The sequence below is a fragment of the Lissotriton vulgaris genome, chromosome 9, assembly GCF_964263255.1.
Source record: "Lissotriton vulgaris chromosome 9, aLisVul1.2, whole genome shotgun sequence".
Taxonomy (NCBI): domain Eukaryota; kingdom Metazoa; phylum Chordata; class Amphibia; order Caudata; family Salamandridae; genus Lissotriton; species Lissotriton vulgaris.
The window spans coordinates 1205173555-1205201057 of NC_141697.1; the positions used below are offsets into that span (position 1 = coordinate 1205173555).

General features: G+C 45.4%; 1 protein-coding gene across 1 annotated transcript in view; it reads left to right on the plus strand.

Annotated features, from left to right (window-relative positions):
* The window catches only part of PODXL2 (podocalyxin like 2), a 263246-nt gene that overhangs the window by 116803 nt on the left and 118940 nt on the right, over nucleotides 1–27503 (plus strand). Inside the window, exon 2 of the mRNA XM_086939282.1 lies at nucleotides 23383–23676. Coding sequence (XP_086795408.1) covers nucleotides 23383–23676 — 294 coding nt within the window. The remainder of the gene's footprint in view (nucleotides 1–23382; nucleotides 23677–27503) is intronic.

A 27503-nucleotide genomic window follows, 5' to 3' on the forward strand; every position in this document is an offset into this window, starting at 1 on the left:
AAAGTAAATAAAAAAAATTATGTTTGTAAACAAAGTAGCCCCCTGAAAGTAGCGCCGGCCGGGACCTAACGCTGGCCACGACGCGACGTGCGTGATGACGACGAAGGGGGAGGGCGGTGCAGTGACGAGCGGCTGTGCAGTGAGGAGCGGCGGCACAGGTAAGGAAAGGGAGAGTGAGACAGTGATGCAGGGGGAGGAAAGAAGGAGGCAGCAGTAAATGAAAATGTCGGGGTGGGAGGGGGGCGCGAGTGAGTCGGGCGGGAGGGGGGCGCTAGTGAGTCTGGGCGGGAGGGGGGCGCGAGTGAGTCTGGGCGGGAGGGGGACGCGAGTGAGTTGGGGCGGGAGGGGGGCGCGAGTGAGTCGGGCGGGAGGGAGTCGGTGCGGGAGGGGGTCGGGCGGGAGCGGGTGTACTGCCCCCAGCCCCTTTCTGCCCCAGGCAACGCTGGGGCGGGCAGCTAGTAATGTCTAAGAAAAGACTTAGGGGCATATTATCAACGGCTAGCGATAATTATCGTTGGCCGTGCTTAGCGATAATAATATTATCGCAGGCTATCTCTGGAATTTATCATCCTGGTAGCACGTTGTTAACAACGCGTTTCTCCAGGGCGATAAAAATTCCAGAGATAGCAAGATTATCGCCCTTTTGCAGGGAACATCGCTGGTTTTCCAGCAATGTTGCCTGAAAAACAGCGATAACCTTGCATCGTATCAGCATAATCCACCCCTTATGTTAGGGATGGCTAAGTCAGAATTTTAGCAGACGTTAGATTTTGGCGAATAACGTCTGCTAAAATCATGCTGGCTGCCTTGTAAATATCCATCCAGGGTATGCTCAGTAACGCCCACTTTGCATTTCATTGGAGATGCAAAGGGAGGCGTTGGGAAAAAGGGTGCTATCATGCGATTATGCATGTTAGCACCCTCTTGTAAATAGGGCGCTGGTTTTATCTCTACTTTTTTGGCTTTGTAAGCCAAAAAAGCGGAGATAAAGCCCTTGTAAATATGCCCCTTAGAAACTAAAGAGGCATATCTGCTCATGCAGTTATGCCTTCATCAGAAGTATAGTACACTCTGCCTTAGGACTGTAAGGCCTGCTGTAGGGGTGACTCACTTATGCCTCTGGAAGAGTGTCAGGCCTGGCACACAGGGATGTGAGCCAGGTCGGTTCTTCACTTTTAGTTGCACCAAAACATGCAGGCTACAGCTGCAGTGTACGTGTGTTTGGTGAGGGGTCTCTTAGGGTGGCATAATACATGCTGCAGCCCTTAGAGACCCTCTCTGGTCACAAGGCCCTTGGTCCCACTGGTACCTCAGGCAAGGGGCTTACATGTGAGCCGGAGGTGTGCCAATTGTGGAAACATAGGTACAGTTTTGGGAAAGAACACAGGCACTGGGAACCTGATTAGTAGGGACTCAGTGCACATTCAGTCAAACATGCATTTAGGCCAAAAGGAGCACTTTCCTACAGTTTGCTTTCAGGATAAACCTCATGTGTGTCATAAAAAATATATTGTGTGATGATTCAGTGTACGTCTGAGAAGACAAATTGTCCCTCATGCACTTAAGTGCAAGCACTCCATAGCAGCTGAAAGAGGCATCAAACAGTCAATACCATGGGGTGAAAGAGAAATACTCCTCGGAGCATGAGCCCATACTATGTATATTTTAAAGAATTCGAACCCTTGTCTATAGAGATGATGATATTTTCAAAGTCGCCTTTAGTTACATTGAGAACACATTCTGTTTGAGAATGGTAGGGTTTACAACTGCTTGGTATTCACAAACATGACTTAGCACACATACCTCTATTTACTCCTTTGTAATATTACCCCATAACACTACCCCCCAACATTGGTAGGCAGGCGTAAATCCACAAGGATGGGGTTCAGAGCTTGTTTAGCCTTGAGAGTTTGCAAATCCACAAATGTGCATTTTTGGTTGTTCACACACATCTTTCTGACTCTTTCATACCTTGGAAATAGTCACGGATGTACTCCCGTTAAGGGCTGGAGTAAATTGCCTTCCAGGGTGGGAAGGGGTACGGAACACTTTCCCAGGATTATATCTGAAAAGGTTTGCGAATATTGAAAAGTCTTAAATCTACTCTGGTGTGTACGCGGAACTCTACAGAATAGATTTACAACGATTGATACCAATGATAACAAATGGAAATAAATTCATTTGAAAAAAGATTTTGACTAACAGTTCTATTGTGGGTGTTAAAACTATTCTAGATGAATATGTTAAAATAAATATTGGATTCCATGGCATCACTCTATCCAAAGAAATCTATAAGCTAAATAAAGACTTTTTGTTATAACACTTGCCTCTATTTACATTCAGACCACTTCAAAACTCAGTCCCACAGAGACCTTCTAAAACAAATCCTCTGGTTCCAGCTGAGAAGGGTCACCAACCAGCCTGGGACTGACTTTGGGATATTTGTATTATATTGTATTGCAGCATTTACTTAGTTGTTTCTACCCCATTTGCGAGTGTTTCCCTGGAGGAGGACTAAGCAGATGCTCAGCTTGATATGCATAGATGGTAGGATGTTGGTTTAGTGATGCCTAGGAGTAGCATGTTTGGTGTCATGCATGAGGTTCGGAGGGTCCTCCAGTCATCCTACTGTGAACCTGAGCTGGGTTTAAGCTTGACCGAAGCAGAGCGAGATATGGGAGGCAGAGACACCTTTGAATATGGTGACTCTGTCAGACAAGATGCCTATGGCTGCGCTTTATAAGCTTGGCTTTGTAGGTTGATCTAAAGAAGGGTTTGAAGATGAACATCGGAAGCCCCTTTCCTCTGAGGGTGGTCTGCGCATGGTAGAAAGCAACCAAAAGACAGTCATAGATTTCCACCCTAGATGTACTGAGTGTTATTGAAACACCATTTGCAATTGGCAGCGTATCCATTGCCTCCAGCCATTAACCCCTTCCACGCTGATGACGAGCTGGGCTCGTCATGGCGTAGCCTCCTCGCACGCTAATGTCGAGCCCAGCTCGTCACGTAACATGCGTTTTAGAAAATCTCAGCGTGCGAGCGGAATTCCGCTAGCGCGCATGAGGTTAAGTTATCTGTCAGACTGTGAGGGCTTAGATTCGAAGCTGTGAGCACCAAGGTATATTCACTTCATAAATCTGCGATTTATCCTGCCTTAAAAAAAATATTCACATTGAAGGAATGCAAATACAGGAATGGAGGTCAGCTGGACCTTGCAGGCCTCCATCCATGCAGTCCCAGGCCTGCTCACTCACGCCTACAAATCCCTCCACAACACCGGACCCCAAGAGCTCAACGAAAGAATGTTCTTCTACGCACCCAAGAGAAACCTCCGCTCCACCCTGGCCGAAATCCCGTACATCCGCAGAGCTAAAACGGGAGGAAGAGCCTTCTCCTGCATCGCGGCCAAGACCTGGAACAAACTCCCCCTCAGCATCAGACAACCCCTCACTCTGCAAGCTTTCGGGATCTAGCTCTTCAGATGAGACGGGGCTGCATGCACCCCCCCTCTCCCCCCAGCGCCTTGATACCCTTACAGGTGAGCAGTGCGCTTCACAACTCCCTGATTGATTGGTTGATTGTTTCGCAGGGTTCTCAAACTGCCTCCTACCTCAACCTAGGACGTTCTCTGGCCTCATGAGATGCACATGGCTGGTACTTCACAAGAGGCTGGGAAGGACGTGACATTTGGTGAGCAGATTGCACCTACTGCTTTAGGACTTGCCCTGTGATATATCAGGCACCAAGCCATTTGCATTATCGATCTGTTTTTGTGCACTTCGTTGAACTGTGTCTTTCGTTTTCCACTGTTGTTCATCTTGTTTACAACTTAATACAAGATTATCTATATTTCTTCAATTTTGATCTGCATATACATTTTTTACACATTTTCTGCATGAGAGAAAAATAGCAAAACTAGTATTAACTTTTTCCATTCAGGTTTCCAGGAGCAATCATGCTTCACAAAAGACGCTTAAGTAGCTCCCTCAGACAGCAAGAGCAGAGCATCCATTAATATTCCATTAAATGAAATAAGCGAGCCCACAAGATTAAAAAGGGCGATTACGACACCACTGATTTAATAGTTGCAAGCGGAATCAAAAGAGCTGTCAAATGTTCAGCTTGTGTCCAACCTCCCCCATGTGATCAAGCGATTGAAGCAGCTGGTCAAGAGACAACTGCAGCTGTATTTGCACTGAATGAGCTGATGGTACATCAATGGATAGATCTTAAGATGAAGCCATAAACATGGAGGTTGTGGTGGTGGGTAACCCTGAACTTGACTGGTCGAAGGAGATCTGATCATCTGTGTTGGTCCCGAACCAGATGCTTGGAGAAGATTTTGGGATTCGGCAAGGTATTTTTCCATTGCAGCCAAGCTCACCTGGTGTGGATCCGTTTTGAACTTGATCTCTCTATGCACTTGATCTGAACAGCGCCGAGACACCTTAGGGTATTTGCGCGCTATATAAATTGCATAAATAAATAAATAAATAAATATAAGGCTCGTCCCACTTTTCAGGTGCTCATGTGTAGTCCAGGCAGCGTTTGCTTTACAGAGGATGCGAAAAAGGACTACATCAGGCTCCCACACTAAGGGCCCGATTTAAATCTTGGCAGACGGGTTACTCCGTCACAACGGTGACGGATATCCCGTCCGCTGAAATATAAATGCCATAGGATATAATAGGATTTATGTTTCGGCGGATGGGCCATCCGTTGCCACTGTGATGGAATAACCCGTCCACCAAGATCTAAATCAGGGCCTAATGTTTTGTTTGCAAAGCTTACAGAACTGGAACCTTTTAACAAAGACCCTGGTAGGAGCTTCTATTGAAGCACAGGATTTGCTTCAGGGCTTTGTGCATTTCAGAAGAAAGGCCCGCGTTCCTGTGCAAGAAACTGAGATCACACTGTCCAGCGAGGGTCTCTTGTTATGCACTTATCCTCCAGGTGGTAGTTCCAAAACTGTTGGAAGGTGAGAATAGGGGAGGAGACAGTCGTCTCCATCTGATACGTCTTTGATGATTGCTCTGCACCATATTGTGGACTCAGTTTCCAGAAATATAGAACAGGGGCCAACTATAAACCACCTGGAACCTTGGGCAATGAACACCTATAAAAAACTATGGAAATCAGTTACGTGTAAACATTAACAATTCTTCATCATAGAATGAACCAATTACAGACAATGACATCAGCCATAACCAATCTTTTATGTCCATAATGTACATCTCTGTGCGTTGTCTGCATACAGCCGCGGCCCGTGCAGGTAAGATTGGTGGGGCCAGGTTGGGGGAGAGGGGGATTCGACAGACGACCACGAAAGAAAATTAAATAAATAATTAAGCTTCCCTCTTCGTTGTCTGTAAAAATATCCCCTACCCGGCCCCACCACCCCACCGCTCTTACCTGCACGGGCTGCGGCTGTCTGCTTAGCGTTCTTTAATTGATCCACTTCCTCACTATAATTTAATCACATCGTTGATTGTGATGCGGGCGATTCCTTGAACATTGTGGAATAAATACCTTAATCAGTTTGTCAATTTGGCCCACTCCAGACTATTTTAAACCTTTTTCTGGCTGTGCGGCTCACCGAGTACAGCAGGGAGAGAACTTCTCTGATCTTAACCGCATCGCTGCGGCGGCTTTTCCCGCTGTGTGCGGCAATTTTCAAAATACCGCGTTACATGACGAGCTCAGCTCGTCATCAGCATACGAGCGCCGTAGCTGATGACGAGCTGTGCTCGTCATCAGCAGCGAAGAGGTTAAATGGTGAACCCTTGTTTGATGCAGGATGTCACGATACATTCAGCTTTCCTCTAATGCCCTCCGAAGTCGCTTCTCTAATGTTTTGTGGGGACATTTATCAGCCTAGGCTAGTGACTCCTCTAAACAAACAAATAAGATTTGTTCTAACAAGTACATCAAGTATGGCTCTGCAGCTCAAATTCCATCTCCTGATGATGGCCCTTGAATCCACTATGGGCCGACACGGTATCAACTCTTAACGCAACGGGGCTTAACCCTAAATTACCTTGTTTGCTGTATTGATACAAAGGACTTTGACTGAACAAACTGCGACTAAAAATCTTTATCGAATCATTGCCCTTTTCTGTATCATACACACCTATATATTTTTTCATGCGTGGTATGATCACTTGAGCACTAAGCGTGGTTACTGTGTCCTGACCAATATGGATGTAAAAGATTGGTTGTAGCTGATGTCATTGTCTGCACTCAGTTAAATCTATGATGAAGATTGATTAATGCCTACGTGCGATTGATTACAACACAAGGAACTATTGTTTCACATATCATACTTGTTCAGGGTGAAAAGGCACTTTCAGGTCAATAATTCCTTTTCATATATTTTTATAACCTTACAGTAGCCCCAAAGACCACCTACTGCCTTCTGTCCATCTTTGGTATTCGTAAGGCCACTGGCGCTAAGCAATTCCTGGGGTGTTGTCTACATAATTTGAGATTTGCCGCACTGGACATGTACTGCATGATCTATTGACAACATGACTAGTTCAAATGGATCAGAATGTTTCATATAAAACTCAACACAGTTCTTGAGACTCTGACTGCTGTTCACCCACTGTGTTAAGGCAGCAAAGAGGGGAGAATTTTATCTAGATGGTATTAATAGCCCTCAAGGGGGATTTTTGGGGGCTGACATTGTCTACAACAGCAAACAGCCCCCTGAATATTTAAATATAGATTAAACAGGGGAAACATCTTTATTTGTCTTGGAGATGGTTTTTCACAGTTGTTGCCAATTCGTATTTGTATCACAAAGTTCTCAAAGCAGTATTTATTTCAAGATTGCGCCCAAAATTTATAAAGGTCTCAAATATCCTTAATCCTATTTTAGGGCTGTTGTATTGAATCTTAAAGTGCCTCTGAGTAAGAGGTACATACTAAACTGGTATGAATACATTCCGTACTGCAGCAGATCTATTTCTCGAGGGGAATGATTGCTTTCATAGAAGCACCAGGATACGAACAGAGAATAACCCTGCCCGTGCTTTGGAAGGTAGCTGGCAGGAGCAGAATGCATGCGTCATGACTTTACGGAAGAAGTGCCTAATTGTAAGATTGTTTTCTGCTGACTCATTCTGTATTTCACTCTGAGATGACAGTATTGATAAAATGGTGTGCTTGTGTTTTAGTTAACCCAGCCCCATATTATGCTCCCACATTGCCTGCATGATTCTAGCGGTAATACATTTACGTCATAATGTCAGAAGTACGCTGGTCATCCATAGGGGCATATTTACAAGGAAAGTGTATATTTACAAGGAAAGTGTTGGAGCGCTGTGTTAAGCCAAAATTGCTAACTCTGAGCTCTGGCAGTTTCAAAACGCAGGGATGCGCCGTATTTACAAAAATGTGGTACAACCCTGCGTTTCCCCGAGCACTGGCGCTAAGCTTATCTGCCTAGTGCCAACTCAGGCACCCTTGCATCACAGTGCAAGGGTGACTGTGTTGCAGGGAATGATTGTTCATGTGCAGGAAGGTGTTTCCTCCTGCACATAAACAATCAATAATGGTGATTTGTAATTTCTATATAGAAGTTGCAAAACGTAATTTTTGAACGATTGTTTATAGGTTTAGGTGCCTTCCTTGCACAAGAGCAATCACTAATGGCGATTTGCTGTTTCTATGTGTGTTGCAGAATGCAGCACACATAGAAACAGCAAAAACGAGGAGAAATTGTTAATTTCTCCTCGTTGTGCTCGTTTAAGGCCAGGTTTTCCATGGTTTTACTTTTGCTGCTGCCCCATATTAACTCCACCCTTGTAAATAGGGGCGCCCAAAGCAACACTCATTGCCTGCCCCTTTGCTGCAGCGGACGGCTGGGGTAAGGGGCATATTTTCAAGATGGCATTAAGTGGCTTATCGCCACCTTGTAAATATGGAGCAGGGCATTGCGCCACAGGAACATCATTAAAAGTGACGTTCCTGTGGCGCATTGCACTTATGCATACGCCCCATAGTGTTTTTAATTCCAATATTCGCTGCCTTTTCTGCAGTGTATCTAGTGCATATGCAGGGTGCACGCAGTGAATATGGCCTCAGGTTCTTGGCTGCATTTCATCAAGCATGCATGGGGTGCACTGGACGTGAACGAGGGCGGAAATCCACGGCGACCTCCCTTCCTCTTCCACTGCACGCCGGACAGGACTGGATTCCCAGCGGCACCTGCTTCACAAGCGCCCCATAGAAGGCCCGCTGTCTGCCAACAGAGCGCTATTCTTTCTCATTCTGCATCTCCGGGGTTAAAGGTCTTCCTCCGGATATGAGATGTGCACAAACACAAAGTGAGAACAAATGCGACATTCAGGCACTAATCCCGTCCTGGAAGAAACGCCAATTAAAATTAACATAACTGTCTCATCCTTTTAATCCTTTAGAAATGAGTTCTCCGCATCAGAAGGGTCTTGCCTTGCGACATTTAAAAATGACAGCCTCTTTTGAATTATGTCAGCCTTTTAAGCGAGGTCTGATTCAGAGTTGAGCGTTCATGCCCAAGTTACTTACCAGTAATCTTCATTACTCCGAGTCATAGTCTTCCTCCCCTCAGTATGGTTTGCCATCCCTCTCTTCTCTGTTCTGTATGGCTTCATTTTGTTGTTTGCTTTGTTTAGAGGTGGAGCTCTGGGTGCGCTTCCTTTTTATAGTGTATGGAGGAAGAGGAAGTCGGCCATCTTGGAGGGATGGGGAACTAGTGTGCTAACTGTTTATTGAAAGTTTCTGTAGGGAGACTAAAGCTCATTTCGTTATTATTGTGGCGAGGAAGACAGATGAGGAGGTAATGTTGTCATGACTACGATGCCATGATAGGAGAGGGTCATTGCAACTATTCAACCTTCTGTGACTATGACGTCACTCAGGAGACTTGATTGTAAGTGATGGTGACTATTGACGACTTTCTTTTGTAGCACAAAGGTCTTCCCTGGGTAACTGTGTTCAATTCAATTCAAATAACTTTATTTCGATTCCACAAGGAAATCATAAAAGTATACATCAATTTAAAAGCAGTTGAACTACCATAAAATCACAATACATATTTACATGATTCTATAATAAAACCACAGTACATAATTACATAAATCTGATTTTCGAAAACGTTCAATATCGGTTTCTGATCACCAGAGCTGATCTAATAAAATTCAATACAGCATTACAGATGTTTGCAGTTGACAGAGATAACAAAAATTCATAACCTTCTTTATAATAACACGTTCCAAGAGATAATAGTAATGGTCTAATAAAGGTATTTCTTGGGACCTTATACAAAGTGCAAAAAAGAATAAGGTGCAGGGTATTTTGCGAAACCTTATTATTACAGGGGCAACAAGGTAACTTCTCCCACCAACCCCCCTGCTTTGGGAAAGCAAAGAGGAAGTGTAAAGTGCCAAGGCGACTGTGTTCATAATTTAGGAAAAATAAATGTATTCTGTAAAGAACCGAAATTTCAGATTATTTCCTAATTTGTCAGTGGCGAAAATGGTTTGAAATAAGGCTCAAAATTAACAACATAAAGTACACTGAGATAAGTTCCTGTTGCAGGTGCATCTGGCTTTCAGGAGTGGACATCACCTTCATTGGTAACAAGAAGAAGCATTGTTGTGTCCGGCTCTCCCACACTTGTGTGTAGTGTACCATGCCATTGGATATTCAAACTAGTTGCTTACTGCAGTGATGTAACAGCATAGTATCAGGACATGTTCCCTCGGCAGCTTGTAGATTCTATGGGAAAGTTGGGCCAGGCATTATTACAACGCTGCTTTTGAAGTCAGGCAAAGTCAAGAAAGTTCACCTGACGCAAAATTGGTTGATGTTTCCTGACGTCCCCCAACTTTACCCATGGCCAAGCTTAGCTTCACTTGATTCCACTTTCTGTAGCGGTGAATTGTCATCTGAGCAGGAGTTTTCCCCTCTGCTACTCAGGGCTGCCTGGATTGCAAGCAGGCAAACAAATAGTTGAAGCTCAAAAGACTACTCCGCCCCATTCTACAGTGCTGGAAGTCTTTGATAGGACTTCTAGCAGCGTGGAATGGAGTGTACGCAGCTTGGATAGTTGAGAGCTGCAGGTAAGTCGTTGCTGAGTGGTGGGGTAGCGATACTGAGCAGCAGTTGGATGGAACCGATGGTCCACAGGTCGCTATTGTGACCCCACCCCTCCCAGCACTTTGCTTCTGAATCAACGCTGCTCCAAGAAAGTATTCTCATCCTTAAACTATGGGCTTGGAGGCCAACAAAGGTGGCTCGCGTGGATAAAAATGCGAGGACCTGGGTTGCTTGTGATGACAAGGTTATAAGATTTGTGGCCAGTGACTAGCAGAAAGGAAGGTTCAATGGTGGCCTCAATTTAAATGATGGTGGGTGATGAAACAGAACACCACATGGCCAGCTCCTTGCGGACTTGTCGGCCACTAGCGGGCCAGGTGTCAGGAAGGAGCTCGGTCTCTGAATGGTACCCAGGAGCCTGAATGCAGAGGATGTGCCGATATTGTTCCTCACCAAAGTTGACTATTCAGATATAACAGTCTTGATAAGATTCTTTGCCCTCCATACTGACTGGTCCTCCACAGGAAGTGAGATGTAAACTCAACAGCCTGTCCTCCTGTGGTGGAGTTGGCTATTGCTATAAAGCATGCCCATACTCGTCGCTATACCTAGCCCGGACATCGAGAAAGGAGATGTCTCTGAAGCTAGAGCAATGAGCGGGCTGAAGATGCACAAGTGAGGATCCCAAGCAGGCCTGTTGGTAAGCTTGGAAGTGAACATCAATCTCACTCTCTTCCTGTGATGATAACAACATATGCTAGTTCAGTCAATGCAAAAGAGATACCCTAAAGGAGAAAAAGCGGGAAGGCAAAAGGCAGCAACAATTCAGAATTCAGCAGGCTATCCCTCAGCAGCTTTGAAATAGCAGAAACGATGGAGCAGATTTCATGAGCATCTAGCTCAGGCATTCTGGAAGAGGAAGAAGATGTAAGTAAGAGACATGACTGGGAACACACTGACAGCTTCATGCATCATTAGGAAAGCATATGATTACCTGTCAAAATGGTGTGTTCATGTAACATGTCCCCCAGCTACCCGTAAACAGCCAGAAAATTGAACCTGATGAAGGCTGATGGTACCTGGAAATTCTGAAGAGAAGTTAGTATCTTCAATAACGCAAAGACCAGGAATCTAAAGCTTTGAAGAAAAGGTGGAAGACTTATCAAAGCACAAGGAAAACCCACCAACCACTGCTGCCATACTTAACCTCACATAGGTGTAGCATCTTATCCTGTCTGTTCTATTCTTGCCTCAGCACTTCTTCAGTGTCTGGCCTGGAAGTGACAAACCTCAGCTTTATGTGGATCAACCCTGTACTGAACACTAACACATCACCCTCCCTTCTTCAACAGCTGCCAAGAGGGAAACTTGTGCTTTCTTCTGTGCACCGGTGATGGGACGTGTACAGTGACTTGGCTCTTGGGGTCCTGGCAGCAGGGCAGCGGGCACTGGCAGAGCGTATTAGATGTTGTATCAGGCATCTTCTGCACTTCAGGCTGAAAGTGGTGTCATGACTGGCACTGCACTATCATTTATGTTTCTGTCAAGGCATGGTTTGAAGTTCTGGCAGCTGGTTGAGGGTTGTCCTCAGACCCACTGGATGAAGGAACAGCAGCAGAATTATGCTCCCACTCTAGAAGTGCAAATGTATACCTGGCTCAACTAATCTTCAGCGCCTGGATACCCTTACAGGTGACAAGTGGCACTCTACAAATCTACTGATTGATTGATTGAAGATGACCTTTAGGTGGCCTAGATCATCAGTAAGGATGGAAGGCAGCTGGCGCCTTCCCTTGGGTGGGTTGTCATTCTGAGCATGAGTGCTGCTGACATTGGGAGCCAACCAGGGTATCATTGGTGCATGAGCAGAGTCACACTGATGCATCAGGATGCTTCGGCCCAACCGAGGTGGTAAAATGTCTGCCTCCTGTATAGAACTGTAGCATTGCGGCTCTGATCAATGCTGGAACCTATGCCCAACTTCTCTGGTGTGCCTGCTATCAATGTGCCGTAGTTGTTGGTTTCCTGGTTGCAGCCAGTAGCTGGTAGTCTAGTCCTCTATTGGAAGATCTCACACACCTCACCCCATGTATGATCCTATCTCCGATGGTCCCCACTTAGGCGTGATAGCCACATGTAATCTGTGCCTTTCCCCTGGCAAGGGAATCATCTGCAGTGGGACAGAGATCAAAAAGTTCTGGTGCAATCAGACCTGCCACTCACAAGAGCGGCAAGAGACAAGTGTGCACGGAAACTTGGATGAACAGTGGAGCTGATCGGTCAACATGGGCCACCCTTCTGCTAAAAGGTGAGTCATTCATAGGACATATAGAGATTTTTGTAAGGGGTATCTTTGCATCCTCTCTTCTCAGATTCAACCTTGGTCCTCAAAAGATAACAGAAACTTGCAGTTTATCTTTACCAGATATGTCATATGTAATAACATGCGTTGTGCTATCCCTGGTCAGGCGTGGACGCTGTTAGTGTTCTATGACTCAGTGAAGTTAGATTTTTGTAAGGAGCTGGGAGCTTATCAATGTATAATGTGAGTTTTGACCCTTGGGCTGAGCTCAGAAGGGCTCTGCTCCAGGTGGTTCATTTACCACCTATATCATAAGTAGAATAAAGCGGTTAATAGGCAGCTTCACCTGGTCCTGTATGCTTGTGTACCCAGTCAGTTCACAGGCAGGAGCCCCCATAGGGGCTTGGACTCAGTTTCTGACCAGCACAGAGGTTGAAGGTCTGCTTTCTGAGGGGACTGAAGTTTCAGCCAAGAGGCTGGCCAGACGTCGACTATGAAAGGTACATTTTCAATCAAGTAAGACAATAATATCTATCTCAGAAAATCCATCACAAGGGACTTGTCACATTTCAGACATCTACCTCGACACTCACCAGCCCCTGCGATTACAGATGAGGCTGCCCCACCTGACGGCCTAGATCAAACATCAGCTCTTGCACTCTCGGTGTCCACTCAAGTGATGCTCAACTACCTCATACCACGTGATCTGGCCGAACAGTGTGAGCACCTAGACAACTTATCGAACAAATATATTGCTGCTATTGTTCTCACCTTTTTATCTATACTACTATTATAAAGAGAGAACTGTGTCCTTTGAGCCAGGTATACTCGAAAAGTACACCACCAATCCAAACACCCAAGACATCTTTGGAAACCTCAGGGCAAGCAGAAGGACATAGGCTATATAAAAATAAAAAATATACGTTCTTTAAAAAATTTAGAAATAAAAAAAAGTAGTCCCTTGCAAGTAGCGCCGGCCACGACGTGCGTGATGACATCGGGAGCGCGGGGAGGAGCGGCGTTCAGGAGCAAGAAGAGCTGCGGACAGGCGGGGAGGAGCGGCGAGCTGCGGACAAGCGGTGAGGAGCGGCGGAGCAGTGGAGTAGGAAACTCAGCAGCGCAGGGAGGAGCGGCGGCTGAGGTAAGTGAAGCAGCCGCGGGTGCGCACCGAGGGCCGGGCGTGGGCCATGAGTGCTCGCAAGCCTTTTACTCAAAGTCGGGACGTCGGGGGAAACAGCGGACAAGAGCCGCGGGTGCGCACCGAGGGACGGGCGGAGGGACGGGCGGGGGCCATGAGTGCTCGGAAGCCTTTTCCTCAAAGTCAGGACGTCGGGGGGAACAGCGGACACGAGCGTGGGCAGAAGCGGCCAGGACCAACAAAACCGGAGCAAGGAAACACTGTAAGTACGCTCTGCTGCTCCCGGCCACTCTGCTGCGCCTCTCCTGCTGCGATGCTGCCCCCAGCCACCTTCTGCCCCGGGCAACGCCGGGGCGGGCTGCTAGTTTAACATATTTGTAAAGTGCACGTTCACCCAAGGATATCTTGGAGCTGAATAACAGATGTTTATTGTTACCCAACTCAATGGTACTCATTTTATTGACCTCAGAAGGATGAACGGCTGAGTAGACCTTTTAACCTGTGACCATGAGGTTGAACACAGGCCCCTACAGTTGATGTATTGTTTCACTAAGCCACCAGACCAATAAAGGGGGATATATAGTGTTTTAACCCCTTGGGCGTGGCCGCGATTCTGCGTCTGTGCGGTACATTCCGATCGCGGGTGCGGTCATGACGGCCGGGAGCCGTCATCAGCACAAGAGCATTGTGTTCCATGACGGCTCCTGGCCTTCATCAGCATGGAAGGGGTTAAGACTATAAGCGCTGGGACCCCGCGGTTCTTGGCAAACAAATTATGTAACCATTTGAGAGATGTTAAGGTGTGGTTATTAAAGGTTATGAGATAATGCAAAGTTTCAGTTTGGATTTGTATGCTGATGAATAAAGACATTGTTTATGAGCTTCGTGTGTTGCGTGCTCATTTTGCATGTTCCCGGCCTGGGGAGGAGACTTCAGCCATCACAATCCTTGAAAAAATGGTTTTGTACGTCTTGCCCTTAGTCATTTTACCACAATTACCTGTGCATTTATAGTTTACACTCAAAGGGGCACATGCATCAACCTATTTAGGAAGTGCAAACGGAGCGAATCGGTAAATTCGGCCGTTTCCACTTCCTAAATACGTTTTTGAGATGCATGAAACAATTTTTCAAAATTCGCTTTTTTTTGCATTTCCTTTAAATGCAAATGCATTTAAGGAATAGCATTTGTGCGATTCCTTAAATGCAATGCATCAATTAAAAAAAAATGCGAATTTTGAAATAGGAAGTGCAAATTAACACGAGGTTGACCCTCGTGTTAATTTGCGAAATTCTTAAAAAAAACACAAAAATGCATTTTGGAAAGTGTCATGTTACAGACACACATGTCCTTAGGACATGTGTGTGTGAAACATGCACTTTAAAATACATTTCAGGGGTGCAGGGGGGTCCTTTGGACCCCCCTCTGCACCCTTGCAATGCATCAACAAATTGCGAATTCCAAAAAAAGGAATGCAAAACGGCATTGATTCCTATGGGCCTCTAGGCCCATAGGAATCAATGTAATGCCATTCCTTAATTGCGATTCGCAATTAAGGAATCGCAAATTCCGAAAATTAAAAAATCCTAAAAAAATTTAGGATTTCTTCATGCATAGGATTTTGCAATTCCTAAATTGCGATTCCTTAATTTTCGCAATTTAGGAAATGCAAATTCCTACAATGATGCATGTGCCCCAAAGAGCTGAGCAGAAACTGTTTCCACTGCCTCTGTCGATAGGGTGTCGATGTAAACAAGAGAATACTGTGTTAGAGGGTTAATGGTGTGTAAACACTTCAGTGTTAATCACCGTGTGGTGAGCCAGCGCCGATCCGCCTTCTTACTGCTTACGCGTCCCTAAGGAGAGATTACACCTAAACTCTGAGGTTCATCTCAGAAGACATGTCAAGTCCTGAGTCTTATGGGTAAATGGGCTGATGACGCTGCATTACAGTTTGTTAATGGGAATCTAGGTTAGCATTTCAAAACTTTCAATTTGAGATGCAGATATTTGAAAATATTTTGACCCTCATTTACAATATGTTCATTCGCAACCATCAGATTTAGTAATTGTGATGGGTTGTAAAGACTAAGGGGCAGATGTATCAACATCCAGATTTGCGAATCTCAAATAGCGTTTTTTTAGAAATCGCTATTTGAGATTTGCAAATTGGTATGTATGTAGAAAATCGCATTTTTTTTGCGATTTCTTAAAATTCCTTAATTGCGATTAGCAAATTGCGAATCGCAATTAAGGAATATTTTCCCATTCATTACTAGGGGCCAGGAGGCCCATAGGAATGAATGGGAAGGTATTCTCAATTTGCGATTCACAATTTGAGAATCGCAAATTGAGAATAATTTCAAGGGTGCAGGGGTGTCCAAAGGACACCCTGTTGCACCCCTGAAATTAGCATGGGTGCACATGTGGCGCACATACATGCCCTAAGGGCATGTATGTGCTTCACATTGCACTTTGAAAAATGCAAAAAAGTTAATTTTTCAAGGAATAAGCAAATTACCATCAACTTGAAGTTGATGGTAATTTGGGATTCCTTAAGGCCAATTTGCATTTTTTTAATGCTTCTTACATTGCATTTAAGGAATCACAAGATTTGCGATTCCTTAAATGCAATTGTAAAATAAGGAATTGTAAATTTTGCAATTCCTTATTTTGCACTCAATTTTGCTACATAAATACCAGTTAGCAAAAATGAGTTCGCAAACGGCGAAATTCTGCGAATTTCGGCGTTTGCGAACCCATTTGAGCTTCATACATATGGCCCTTAATCTCCCAGTGCCTGAATGTGTAATGTAAATACAGTGCTCATGTAAAGCGCTCCAATACCTTCGGGTCGAGTTTGCGCTATATAAAATATGCACACAAAAAAAAAAGAAAAAGAACATAACACTAATGTCCACAAATGCCAAGAGTACCAGTTTACCATTCCCAGCACGAATGACCACTAATTGCTAAGAAAAAAAACACTATCATGGTGGTAGAGCATTTTACAAGGGGTGAGTATAGTATCATTTATTTATTTATTTATTTATTTTATTTTGAAAGTTTTATCTAGCGCGAACAAGATCATTGCAGATATCAGAGCGCTTGACACAGCCGGGAATACCAACGAGAGAGTGAATTAAAACATAATAAGTGGGAAGGGTAGGTACGTGAGGGAGCAAATTAGTACAGCAAATCAATAATAAAAATATTACAGTTCATAGTGTGCATAGATAGTCAGTAACGTCAATAATACAGGTGAAATACATAATAATAGAGTTCGAACATAATAATACAGGTCTGTGTAGAGTCTTTCTAGATCCATGCTCATAGGTCAAGTGTATTTGGCCATAAAAATAGCTTTCACTTCTTTCTTAAAAAGTGTAGTGGAGGAGATGAGCCTAGTTTCAGGAGGGAGTGAGTTCCAGATCCTGGGTGCCATTCCTGAGAAAGAGCGTTTATAAGTTTTTTCCTTCCGGAATCTTCGAGGTTTTAGCAGAAGATTGTTTGTGCCTCTGGTGTTTCTAGAGCCGCCAGAGATTGACAGCTTCTGAGTGAGGTATCCGGGAGAGCTCAGGTGTAGAGCCTTGTGTGTCATGCAGGCGATTTTCAGATGTATTCTGGCTTCAAAAGGCAGCCAGTCTAGTGATTTCAGGTCAGGGGAGATATGAGAGTGCTTTTTTGATCCAGTGATGAGTCTCGCTGCAGCATTTAGAGAGGCTCTTAGGGGTGCAGTAGTGGTTAACGGGAGACCGCAGAGGGCGGTGCTGCCGTATTCAATTCGCAGGATGACTAGTGCTTGTACTGCAGTTTGGAAGTCTTTGGCTGATAGGAAGGGTTTAAGTTTCCTTAGGGTATTGATTTGGAAGTTCGCTCCCTTAGTAGCCTTGCTGATATGATGCTGCATGTTGAGATTGGAGTCGAGAGTTATGCCTAGGGATTTCGCTGAATCCACTATGGTGGGTTCGACATTGAGTGCAGTTAGCTGTTTAAGCCAATGTTGAGTGGTGGATATCTTCGCTGGAGGTGAGATCAGCAGGAATTCTGTTTTCAGAGCATTGAGTTTGAGATGATTATCAGCAAGCCAGGATTGGGTGCTTCTGATCGTAGAGTTCAGGAGTAAGATGTCATTGGGGGATTGTAATTTGAGATATAGTTGGGTGTCATCTGCGTACATGTGAAAAAGTACATTGGATGCTTGAAGCAAGGTGGTAAGAGGTTCCATAACTAAGTTGAACAATGTTGGTGAAAGGGAGGATCCTTGGGGGACACCTAGAGAAACAGGTATTGGAGAGGACATCAGGTTGTTACTCTTGAATTTCTGTGACCTGTTGTGTAGAAAGGAGGTGAACCACTTGAGAACAGTCCCGGAAAGACCCATTCTTGTGTTCAACAGATCGAGTAGTTTCTCATGTTTAACAGTGTCGAATGCTGAAGAGAGATCAAGAAGGATGAGGAGGCAGGTATCCCCTTGATCTAGGATTTGAAGGGCGTCGTCAATTATGTGAGTCATAGCAGTTTCGGTGCTGTGACCTGCTCTGAAGCCTGATTGATGAGGGTTGAGGAGATCAAACAGATCAATGTGTTTGGTCAGCTGTAGCTGAGCGCATTTTTCCAATAATTTGGCGAGATTGGGAATATTGGTAATGGGACGGTAGTTGTTTAGGTTGGATGGGTCAGCAGTAGGTTTCTTTAGCAGAGGTGTGACTTGTCCAACTTTAAGGGAGTCAGGGATGGTTCCTTCTTGGAGCGAGCTGTTGATAATCTTAGTCCAGAGTGGAAGGAGAAGTGGGGTGAAATCTTTGACAGCGTTAGCAGGGAGGGGATCATGGATGTCTACAAGTTGCCATGAGTTACCACCATTGTGCCAGGGTCAGCAATTTTCCAGGGTGTGTGGTAGGCACATCACTCATGTGCACTCACATATGCAGGCATTCCCAGACACAGGAACCATGCGCAGACAAACCTACTCACGCATTCACGGACATGTAGACAGCATTCAATGTCTTTTTATCCTTACCCATGGCTACTGCCCTGCTTCAGGCGTCTAGGAGCCAGTGCTTAGTTTGTGAAAAAATAAGTGCCAGGGCTCTCGTTAGGAGGCCACTGCAGCTCGGACCACACATTGCACCTGCCACGCTGCCAATGATAGTAACAACTACTATCTATCGCACTTCTGCAAGTGTGACAATTTGAGCTATTCCAGGCCATCAATGCTATATGAATGACTTGAGCGGCGGGTATTAGTCATTTTTATTGTATATTGAATTAATAATTGACTGTGGTTGTGGTCATCTCTAAATTAGCTACACAGTGCCATCTTGTGTCAGACTGTCATACGCGCTGGTGTTGACAATTAAATGCCGGTGCCGAGCACCGGAACCACTGGCTCAAATTAAGCACTACTAGGAGCAGCAGATGGAAGTGCCATGTGTGTCTGGGTGGAGATGTGAGAGCATAGATAGGGGTGCTTCAGGCACCAACAGTGAGAGAGCAGAGGGGACCAACAGGTGCGGTGACAGGGTTGACTGGTGTGCCTAGGGTGTTTGGGAAAAGCAGCAAGGCTCTGACTAGTGTGATTTTCTCAGCCGGCACCTGAAAGGGGATGAAGGGGGCTAATGGAAGCGCTTGGCTGGCTGGTTGGGGATGGACGGAAGTGCCTTCGGGTGGACTGGTGTAATTTGTGGATAGGCGGGGGGCGAACTTACATGCTTCTCTGGGTACTGAGGGGACTGACAATTTGGGCATATTTGTGGTAGGGGTGGCAGAGGATATGTAAATCGTTGAAGTTCTTGGTGAGGAGAGCACTTGTTCCAAATGATGGGACAGATAATGGATCTGTCAACAAAATCCTTACTGGTGAAAGCATTTGTTTTCTGTTTCTTTTTCCAGTTTATAGATCTGCCCATCCAGACAGCACAAGCTGTCTGTTCACCAAAAGTTCTACTGTTACTATACAATGGTCTTATCGCCCGTCTTTTGCTTACCATTGGCTGACTTTACTGGCACACTCATTTGCATGCTTTTCATTCGTTAGCCTGTGTGGGCTTTCCTTCCTCTTCTTGTGTTTGTCCCTCCCCAGGGGCATGGATGCATTACTTGTTTCCTTCCACTGCTTTGGTCTCCCTACCAGTGCTTAAAAAAACATAGGGGCAGATTTACAATTACTGGCGCATCCCTGTATATCAGAACAGAGTCTAATGGCGTGGCGCACAGCTGGTGCTTGGTTAAAGTTTGTGAAGTGATTTATGATGTTTTAAAGAAGGTTGATTGAGGTTTTGGGTGCTCCAACAAGTGGCGTAACCGTCCTAATACGTCGTGGTTAGTTACTGGTTGAGTGCGTTACAAACTGTAAACGCATCCTTGAAATTGGGCACATCCATTGGGTTTGTCATATGAAGACAGACTCCTGTGAGTTGTAATGATCAGTTTATTTCATCACTGATTTATCATTAGTTTTTTTATAACAGTTCGTAGACATCAGTTTTTCAAAAAATAATTTTCAAAGCATTTTTTAAGTTCATTTGGAACCATCCTAAAAGATAGTTTGAAATCCTGCTCCAATGCATTTCGAGCATGGCTTGCCCTTTTTCCAGGAGCTCTGTGAACACAATAGCACACATTTACTATTTAAACCTTAACTCATGTGCTGTAACAAGTAATAGACATAATAAAACAAATTAAATATATACATTGTTACAATGGATAAAAAGCAGCGTGTGTGGGATCATGCGGGAAGTGGTTGCCTTATAAGCAAGGGTAGGTGGTTGGAGTGCTAGAAAGGATTTTGGGGCGGGGAAGAGTAACAAAGAGCACTTACGAGACTGGCTCTGAGCGGATGGTAGAATAAGCTGTACGGAACGGAAACAGGAAAAAATGTTAAGTGCATCCCTGTATATCGGCAGGGATGCACCAGTAATTGTGCGCCGCAGCTCCGCCACCATTGATGCGCCGCATTTAGAATGCGGCGCACCGTGGGGCAAAAACAGCACAGATGCGTCACGCATCTGTGCTGTAAAAGCGTTGCATTGCTGGAGTTGCGTCGCAAGTGCGATGCAGCTCCAGCAATGATCAGGGGGGTCCTAAGTGCACAATGCTGCGTCAATCCTTACGCCTGCTCCAAGCAGGCGCAGGGTTTTGATGCAGCATGGGCCTAAAAGGGCCACTTTTGGAAGGCGTTCCTGCGCCGGAACGCCTCCCCCTGCGATGGTACGCCTCTTCTGGAGCAGGGCTTTACAACGTGACGCATCTGGGAGATACATCACGTTGTAAATACCCCGCACCATGGCGCATTGTTTGCGCCACCGCTGCGTCACAAAAGTGACGCAACGGTGCCGTAAAAGCGGCGCAAGGGGCTTGTAAATCTGCCCCTTAGTTTTGCGCTACTTATTTTCTTATTTTCCAATCCTATTTGGTAAATCAGTCGTTTTGTAGATGTAAGCATGCACTGCTTTGTAGTACTTTTTTTGTTTATTTTCTTTAGCCATGCGGCACAATTAAATAAATAAATAATGCCTATTCTTTCGTCTGTCGACTCCCCTCCCTCGGCCGCGCCCCGGACCCACGCGCTTACCTGAGCCGGTCGCCGCTGAATCTCTCCTTCTTCGAACAGGTCGATCATGTTTCCGAAATCTGTTTCTCCGTTTGCTCAGGAAAATCATTATTGTATGTCGTTTTCCTTATACCTTTCTTACACTCTCTCTTTCTCACTCACTGTGTCCATCTCTTTGTCTCCCTCTTTCTCTTCCTCTCTGTGTCCCACTCTCTGTTTCTGTTCAGCTTTATGTCTCCTTCTGTTTTCCTCCTTCCTTCTCCTGCTCTATCTACTCCCCCCTCTCTCTTTGCTTTCTCTCTCTCTCTCTTTGCCATCCTCTTTCTCTTTTTTATGTCTCATAGTATTTTTCTCTTTTGCATTCACCGTCTCCCTCCCTCCCTCTCTGACTGTCTCTCACTCTCTCTTCGCTCTGGCTCGCTCTATCTCTCTGACCCCCTCTCTTTCTCGCTCCTTGTCTCTTGTTTTCTCTATTTCTCTTTCTCTCTCAATCTCTCTTTCTTTTTCTCTCTTTCCCTCGCTCTCATATTGCTTTGACCTGACCTGGTAAAGGCATGTGAGGAGAGTGGGATAGAGAGTAGAAGCGGTCTACAGGCTAGGACATTTTGTAAATTAAGATCATCTTTTTTTGAATGTGAGTTTTACAAATCAATAAATCTAAACATAATACAATTACACTGTGGCCCAGGCTTCAGACTCTGTTGCACTCTCCAGAAAGGTGCATGCCCCCTTGAAGAGCAGCTTTTGCAAGCACATTGGCAGAACTCTAATAGTTTTCAATAAGCATGGGCGAATTTTGCGAATTCGCAATCCGCGTATTTGCGAATTTGCAATCCGCAAAATTCGCGAATTCGCGTGAATTTGCAGATTTTTTTATCTTTGCGAGTTTACGGGGGTTTGCGGGGCACTTTGCGTGTTCGTGGGTGTTCGCGGGGCACTTTGCGTGTTCGCGGGTGTGCGCGAGGCGCTTTGCGTTTTCACGTTTTTTTTTTTTTGCTGGTTAATCACTGCCACCCTCTCGTTTTTTATGCCCATCTGTCCTCTGTACCACTCGTTTCTGTGCCCTTCTGCCCTCTGCCCCACTCATTTTTTGTCCCCTTCTGCCCTCTGTCCCACTTTTGTGCCCTTCTGCCCTCAGCCCCACTTAGAATGGCGCCGGCAAGCTGCCAGCGCCATTCTAAAATAGCTGCAAATAGCTTCCACAGGAAGCACTAATAGATAAAGTACAGCAGGTGCTGGAGTTGAAGGTCAAATTAAGTTACACAATCATTAATCACCCCAAGTTTGGGGTGATTAATGATTGTGTAACCGAATTTGAGCAGCACCTGCTTTACTTTATCTATTAGAGCTTCCTGTTGAAGCTGACTTTTGTAACTATTTTAGAATGGCTCTGGCAGCTTGCCGGCGCCATTCTAAAAGAGTTACAAAAGTCAGCTTGAACTTTTGACCCCATCCGTTCCGCTCGCCAATTTTGCGGGAAATTCGCGAATCTCGCAGATTGCGAATTTACCGAAAATCCGCAAAATCCGCGAGCGGAACGGATTCTCCGCCCATGCTTAGTTTTCAAATACACGTTTGAAGCTTCAGTCCTTGCCATTGCTCTGCAACTCCTGGACCGGTGTGCCCCGCAGAGTTAGTAAGTCTCCCAGTTTGAAGACCGCTGCTTTACAATCCCATCCATCCCCTAAATGACCCCTCCCCCCAACTTTAGGAAGGCATCGTTACAACACGATGAAAAATGTAGCATTGCTGGAAGCTTGGAGATAAAGTGGACCCAATAGGGGACAAGATTCAACAAAGGCGTGCAGGACATCTAACCTGGGCTTCTATTGGAATTCTATAACGCATATTAGCAAGCCTATTATCGCTGTTTTGGCAGCAGTTTCCTGATGCTAAAACTGCGATAATTTTAACGTGGTTCTTGCTAATATACCCCAGGGTTTTTGAGCAGTTCAAGGCTGGAAGATACAAAATAAAGGAGGCATTTCTTAGTAAAGCGGTATCTCCTACAAGTGAGAGTGTAGTGCTAGCTTCTACCAGGACATAGCTGGTAAAGTGTGTAGACAACCTCCTAATACAGTATGGTATAACTGTGAGGTGCATCACAACATGGACTGAAACCTAGGTTTCTGAATGGGAGGATACAATAGGTGTTTCTTGTGTCCAGCCTAGTCAGTGAGGTTTGGTTTTCCAATGCCAGAGTGTTGACTTGTTGACATGACTCTACCTGCAATGCCATCCTAGGATACCTTCCCCCATTTCCCAACTCCTTATGGTACCTCTATTTTCTTGTCTTCAAAGCTTCCATGTGGTTTGGCCTCGTGGCCACAGAGGAGCCCACGATGGAGGGATTCACCTCGACGTCTCTGATGGAGCTGACGATGATACCCCATCTTGAGCCATTGGATTCAGTTGAGCGTGGTCCACTGGAGGCCCGGGAGGCCGGCCTTCTGACCAGCCTCCTCCAGGCCGGCCAAGGCTCGGGCTCGTCCAGTCAGGAGAACGAAGAGTCCACGATATTACAGTCGCCGCAGTATTTCTTGGAAGACGGAGCAGATGCCAACGAGACCAGCTTGGACCTCGGCCCACCAACAGGTAAAGTCTTTATTTCTACTCCTTCCTCGTCCTTTGAAAATGAATATGTTCTTGTTTTTGTACTTAAATATTTACTGTTCACATTTATGGCACAGTTTTAGCTATCCCTTCTAGTGCGAGGTAATAATAACATATGTTATATGTGCTTCCTACTGCACTTCTGCCGTTTCTATGTGCTGTAATTAACACATGATAGCGTTAGCTCATTAATAGTATTCCATTTACCAACCTCAGAAGGATGGAAGGCATGGTCTAATCTGCCCTTCAGATGCCAGCAGCAGGCACTGAATTAGACTGATTCATCCTTTGGGTTTTGTCATTTCTAAGCTCTGCAAATAACATGTGTTACTGCCAGCTAATTTAATTACACTAAATCTGCCCACTTTACAAGGGTTGAAAAAGGGGTTGCCCTTGTCAGGAGTTCAGCTCTAAACCTCCAGGTCACACAAGACGTCATGGGTGAGTGTAAATTAACTGCCCTATCTTCAAAGCCGGCTGAAGAGGTGGTCTAATGACTTATTATCGAACTCTGTACCCAAGAGACCTGTTTACGTGTGCCTGCTTAAACAACCTATGTGATCCATGACAAATCAATGTATATCCCTGTGCATTTGTGCCTTAGTAACCAAAATTGGTTTATATTTAGAAAGACAAAAATCAGTCATAAATGTGCAAAATAAGAAGAACATCAACTTCAAGTCAAGTACAGCTTTATTCGATTGCTATTTCATACAATCATAAAAGCACAAATTAAAAAACATGTTTATAGTTAAAAAAGAGAAAGACGTCCTATATATACATTACTGGTTCAAATGATTATACATTAAGTGCAAAATAATTTAAAAACTACATAAAATATTAAAAAGAAATAGCAATAGGAATCTGGGGTCATAAAAATACTTAAATTCGTCAGAGCAGCATCAATACCATTTTGCTATCATATGACCTTTAGACTTGAGTTACCATCCTTTTCCGGCGGTTAACAACGTGCTTTAAAAGCATTGCTATCTTCCAAATTATAGGTACATTATCTAGGAATTTCCAAAGCCATGAAAGCTGGCCTCCATTGTCTAATCCCAAAACATTTTAGAATAAGAACAGTCCAAACCTTTCTCAGTTCACTGTAGGATTTGCAAAACAGCTGCACATCAGCTTAAAATTACAATGGCACTGTAATTGCTAGCTCACTCGCTGTTGTATACGATAGTTGGATAACTAGGCTAGCTCAATGTTGACAAAAGAGGCATCTAACATTATTTTGGGTTCTTTAATTAGCCTCCACTCTAATGAGTTACTTGTCCCTAAAAGTGCAGATGAATTTGCAGATGAAACTGAACTACACCTGAGTCTCTTCTAGTGCAGACATTTCTCGAATATCTTTAAGTCGTGACATGATACAACCTTGAATAACTTCAAGTCATCTTAAGCTGAGCCCCGAAAGTCTGACTTCCTTCTACTCCCACCAAAGTTATCTCCATTTCCAGTTGAAGAATGGTTAGCCTCAACCAACTTCCGGACTGCCAGACTTTCCATCGCCCAAACAGCCAACCCCCTAGGCTTCACTCTCGACAGGAAACAGAGGGCCTCATTTATGAGGCCTTGCGTCAGTGTTGGGCATTTGATGCGTCCCTTTTTGTGACGCATCGGGGGCGTAAAACATGCCTCCTGTTGCGCACTATGTACAAAGTCATGCATCTAAGCAGATGCGTCACTTTGTAAACCCCTGTGCTACATTATACCTGCGTCAGGTGTAATGTATGCAGGGGGGCGTTCCCCCCCAAAAAGCCTCGTAGAAGTGACGCAGTGAAATCTATGAGATTTCACTGTGTCACTTCTAGAACGCTGTTGCGTCAAAATCTTGGGCCTGCCTCACAGCAGGCGTAAGACTGACGCAAGCCCTTTCACATGGGGCTTGCCCCATGTGAAAGGACGCATTGCTGGAGTTGCGTCACTTTTGTGACACACTCCAGCAATGCCTCACTTTTGCGCTTACAGATACGTCAGAAATACTGACATATCTGTAACTCCTTGTGACATGATGCGTCATACAATAAATATGACGCATCAGGTATGTCGCAAGGAGGCCGCACTGAGAAGTTCACGCAGCGATGCATCATTTCTCATAAATGAGGCCCTGAATTTCTTAAGCCAAATCAAGTAAAAAACCAGATTGGCCAACTTGTATCTCAAACTCATCTGGGACATCAAAGAATAAATACCAATTCAATTCCTGCGAGTGGTTTCACAGGCATTGCTCCTTTCCATTTTTGACTACGGAAATGCCCTATTAGCTGTGATGCCCAAACCTTACTGCCCCGTTGAGAGTCACTTCACACCAGATCTCAGCGAGACAGGAAGGCAATTCCATAGAATGGCTACTTTGACTGAAAGTGACTGACCCCCAATCCTAGAGCGACGAAAGTGGGGGGTGGCCATCAGACCGTGGGAAGCAGATCGTAAGGATCGACGAGGGGTGTAAAAGGCCACCCGTTTCCTCATGTAGGAGGGTCCTAAATCGTGCAGAGCTCTATGAGCTAAAGTAAGAGCCTTGAACTGCACCCGCTGGACCACGGGCAGCCAGTGAAGGTCACACAAGTGTGATCTGATACTTGATCTCTTAGAGATGTTAAATAAGAGTCTGGCCGCCGCGTTCTGGATCAATTGCAGTTTGTTCACCAAGTATCCAGGAATGCCTAGGAAAAGCGCATTGGCATAATCCAAGCGGGACAGGATAAGTGCCCGAGCCACCATTTCCTTCGCCGGCTGGGGGAGCAAAGGGAAGAATCTGCTCAGAGACTTAAGAGTACCAAAGCAGACACCCGTTCGTCTCTTGATGTGTTCTGAGAACCTGAGACCCTCCACAAACCAGATTCCCAGGTTCTTAGCCGGACCACCTTCAGAGAGTGGACGGGGGATTTAGGGGGCCACAAGGCTTCTGTGAAGAGTGGTGGAAATTGGCCGTAGAGCAGTATTTCAGATTTCACCTCCTTACACTTGAGTTTGGCCTGTGCAAGCCATGTAAACACGGCATCCAGGCACCTCTGTGCCATCCCAGTGCACAGGTCGGGGCCATTCCAAGTGAATAGAAGCTGGGTGTCGTCAGCATAAGCCATGTTTTGGCACCCAGCTCTTCAGCCAGGGAGATCAGTGGAGTCAGATAGATGTTAAAAAGCAGAGGGCTCAGAGTCGAGCCCTGAGGAACTCCAGTCAAGACCTCCCTGGCCGAGGATGAAAAGGGAGGCAGCCAGACCTGCTGAGTACGGGTATCCAAAAAGGATTCCATCCAGGCCCACACTGCACCAGAGAGGCCGATGGCAGAAAGGCGGGAGAGAAGAAGCTGGTGAGGTACCGTGTCAAAGGCGGTAGAGAGGTCCAAAAAAAACAGAGCCCCTCTGCCGCACCCATCCAGGCATTCCCTGATTGCCTCCGTCATTTCTACCAGCGTAGTCCCTGTGCTGTAAGATGTTCGGAAGCCTGACTGGGCCGGATGCAGAGCCCCAGAGGTTTGCACAAAGGCCTCCAGTTGGCAAAAGGCCACCTTTTCGCAAACGTTGGCCAATGCTGGTAGTAAGGTTATGGGGCGATAGTTGGCTGGTATAAAAGGGTCCACTGTCGGTTTTTTTAGAAGCGGAAGAAGCTTAGCTTGCTTCCATTGTCTTGGTACCGTCGCCGACTGAAGCAACCAGTTGACAATGGACGTAACTTCAGTACACACAGTATCGGCCACCCCAGCCAGGACTCTGGCCGGGCACGGATCCGAAGGAGAGCCTGACTTGAGCGATTTAGGAATGGTAAGAATGTCAGACTTCTCTGCCAGGGCAAGCTGA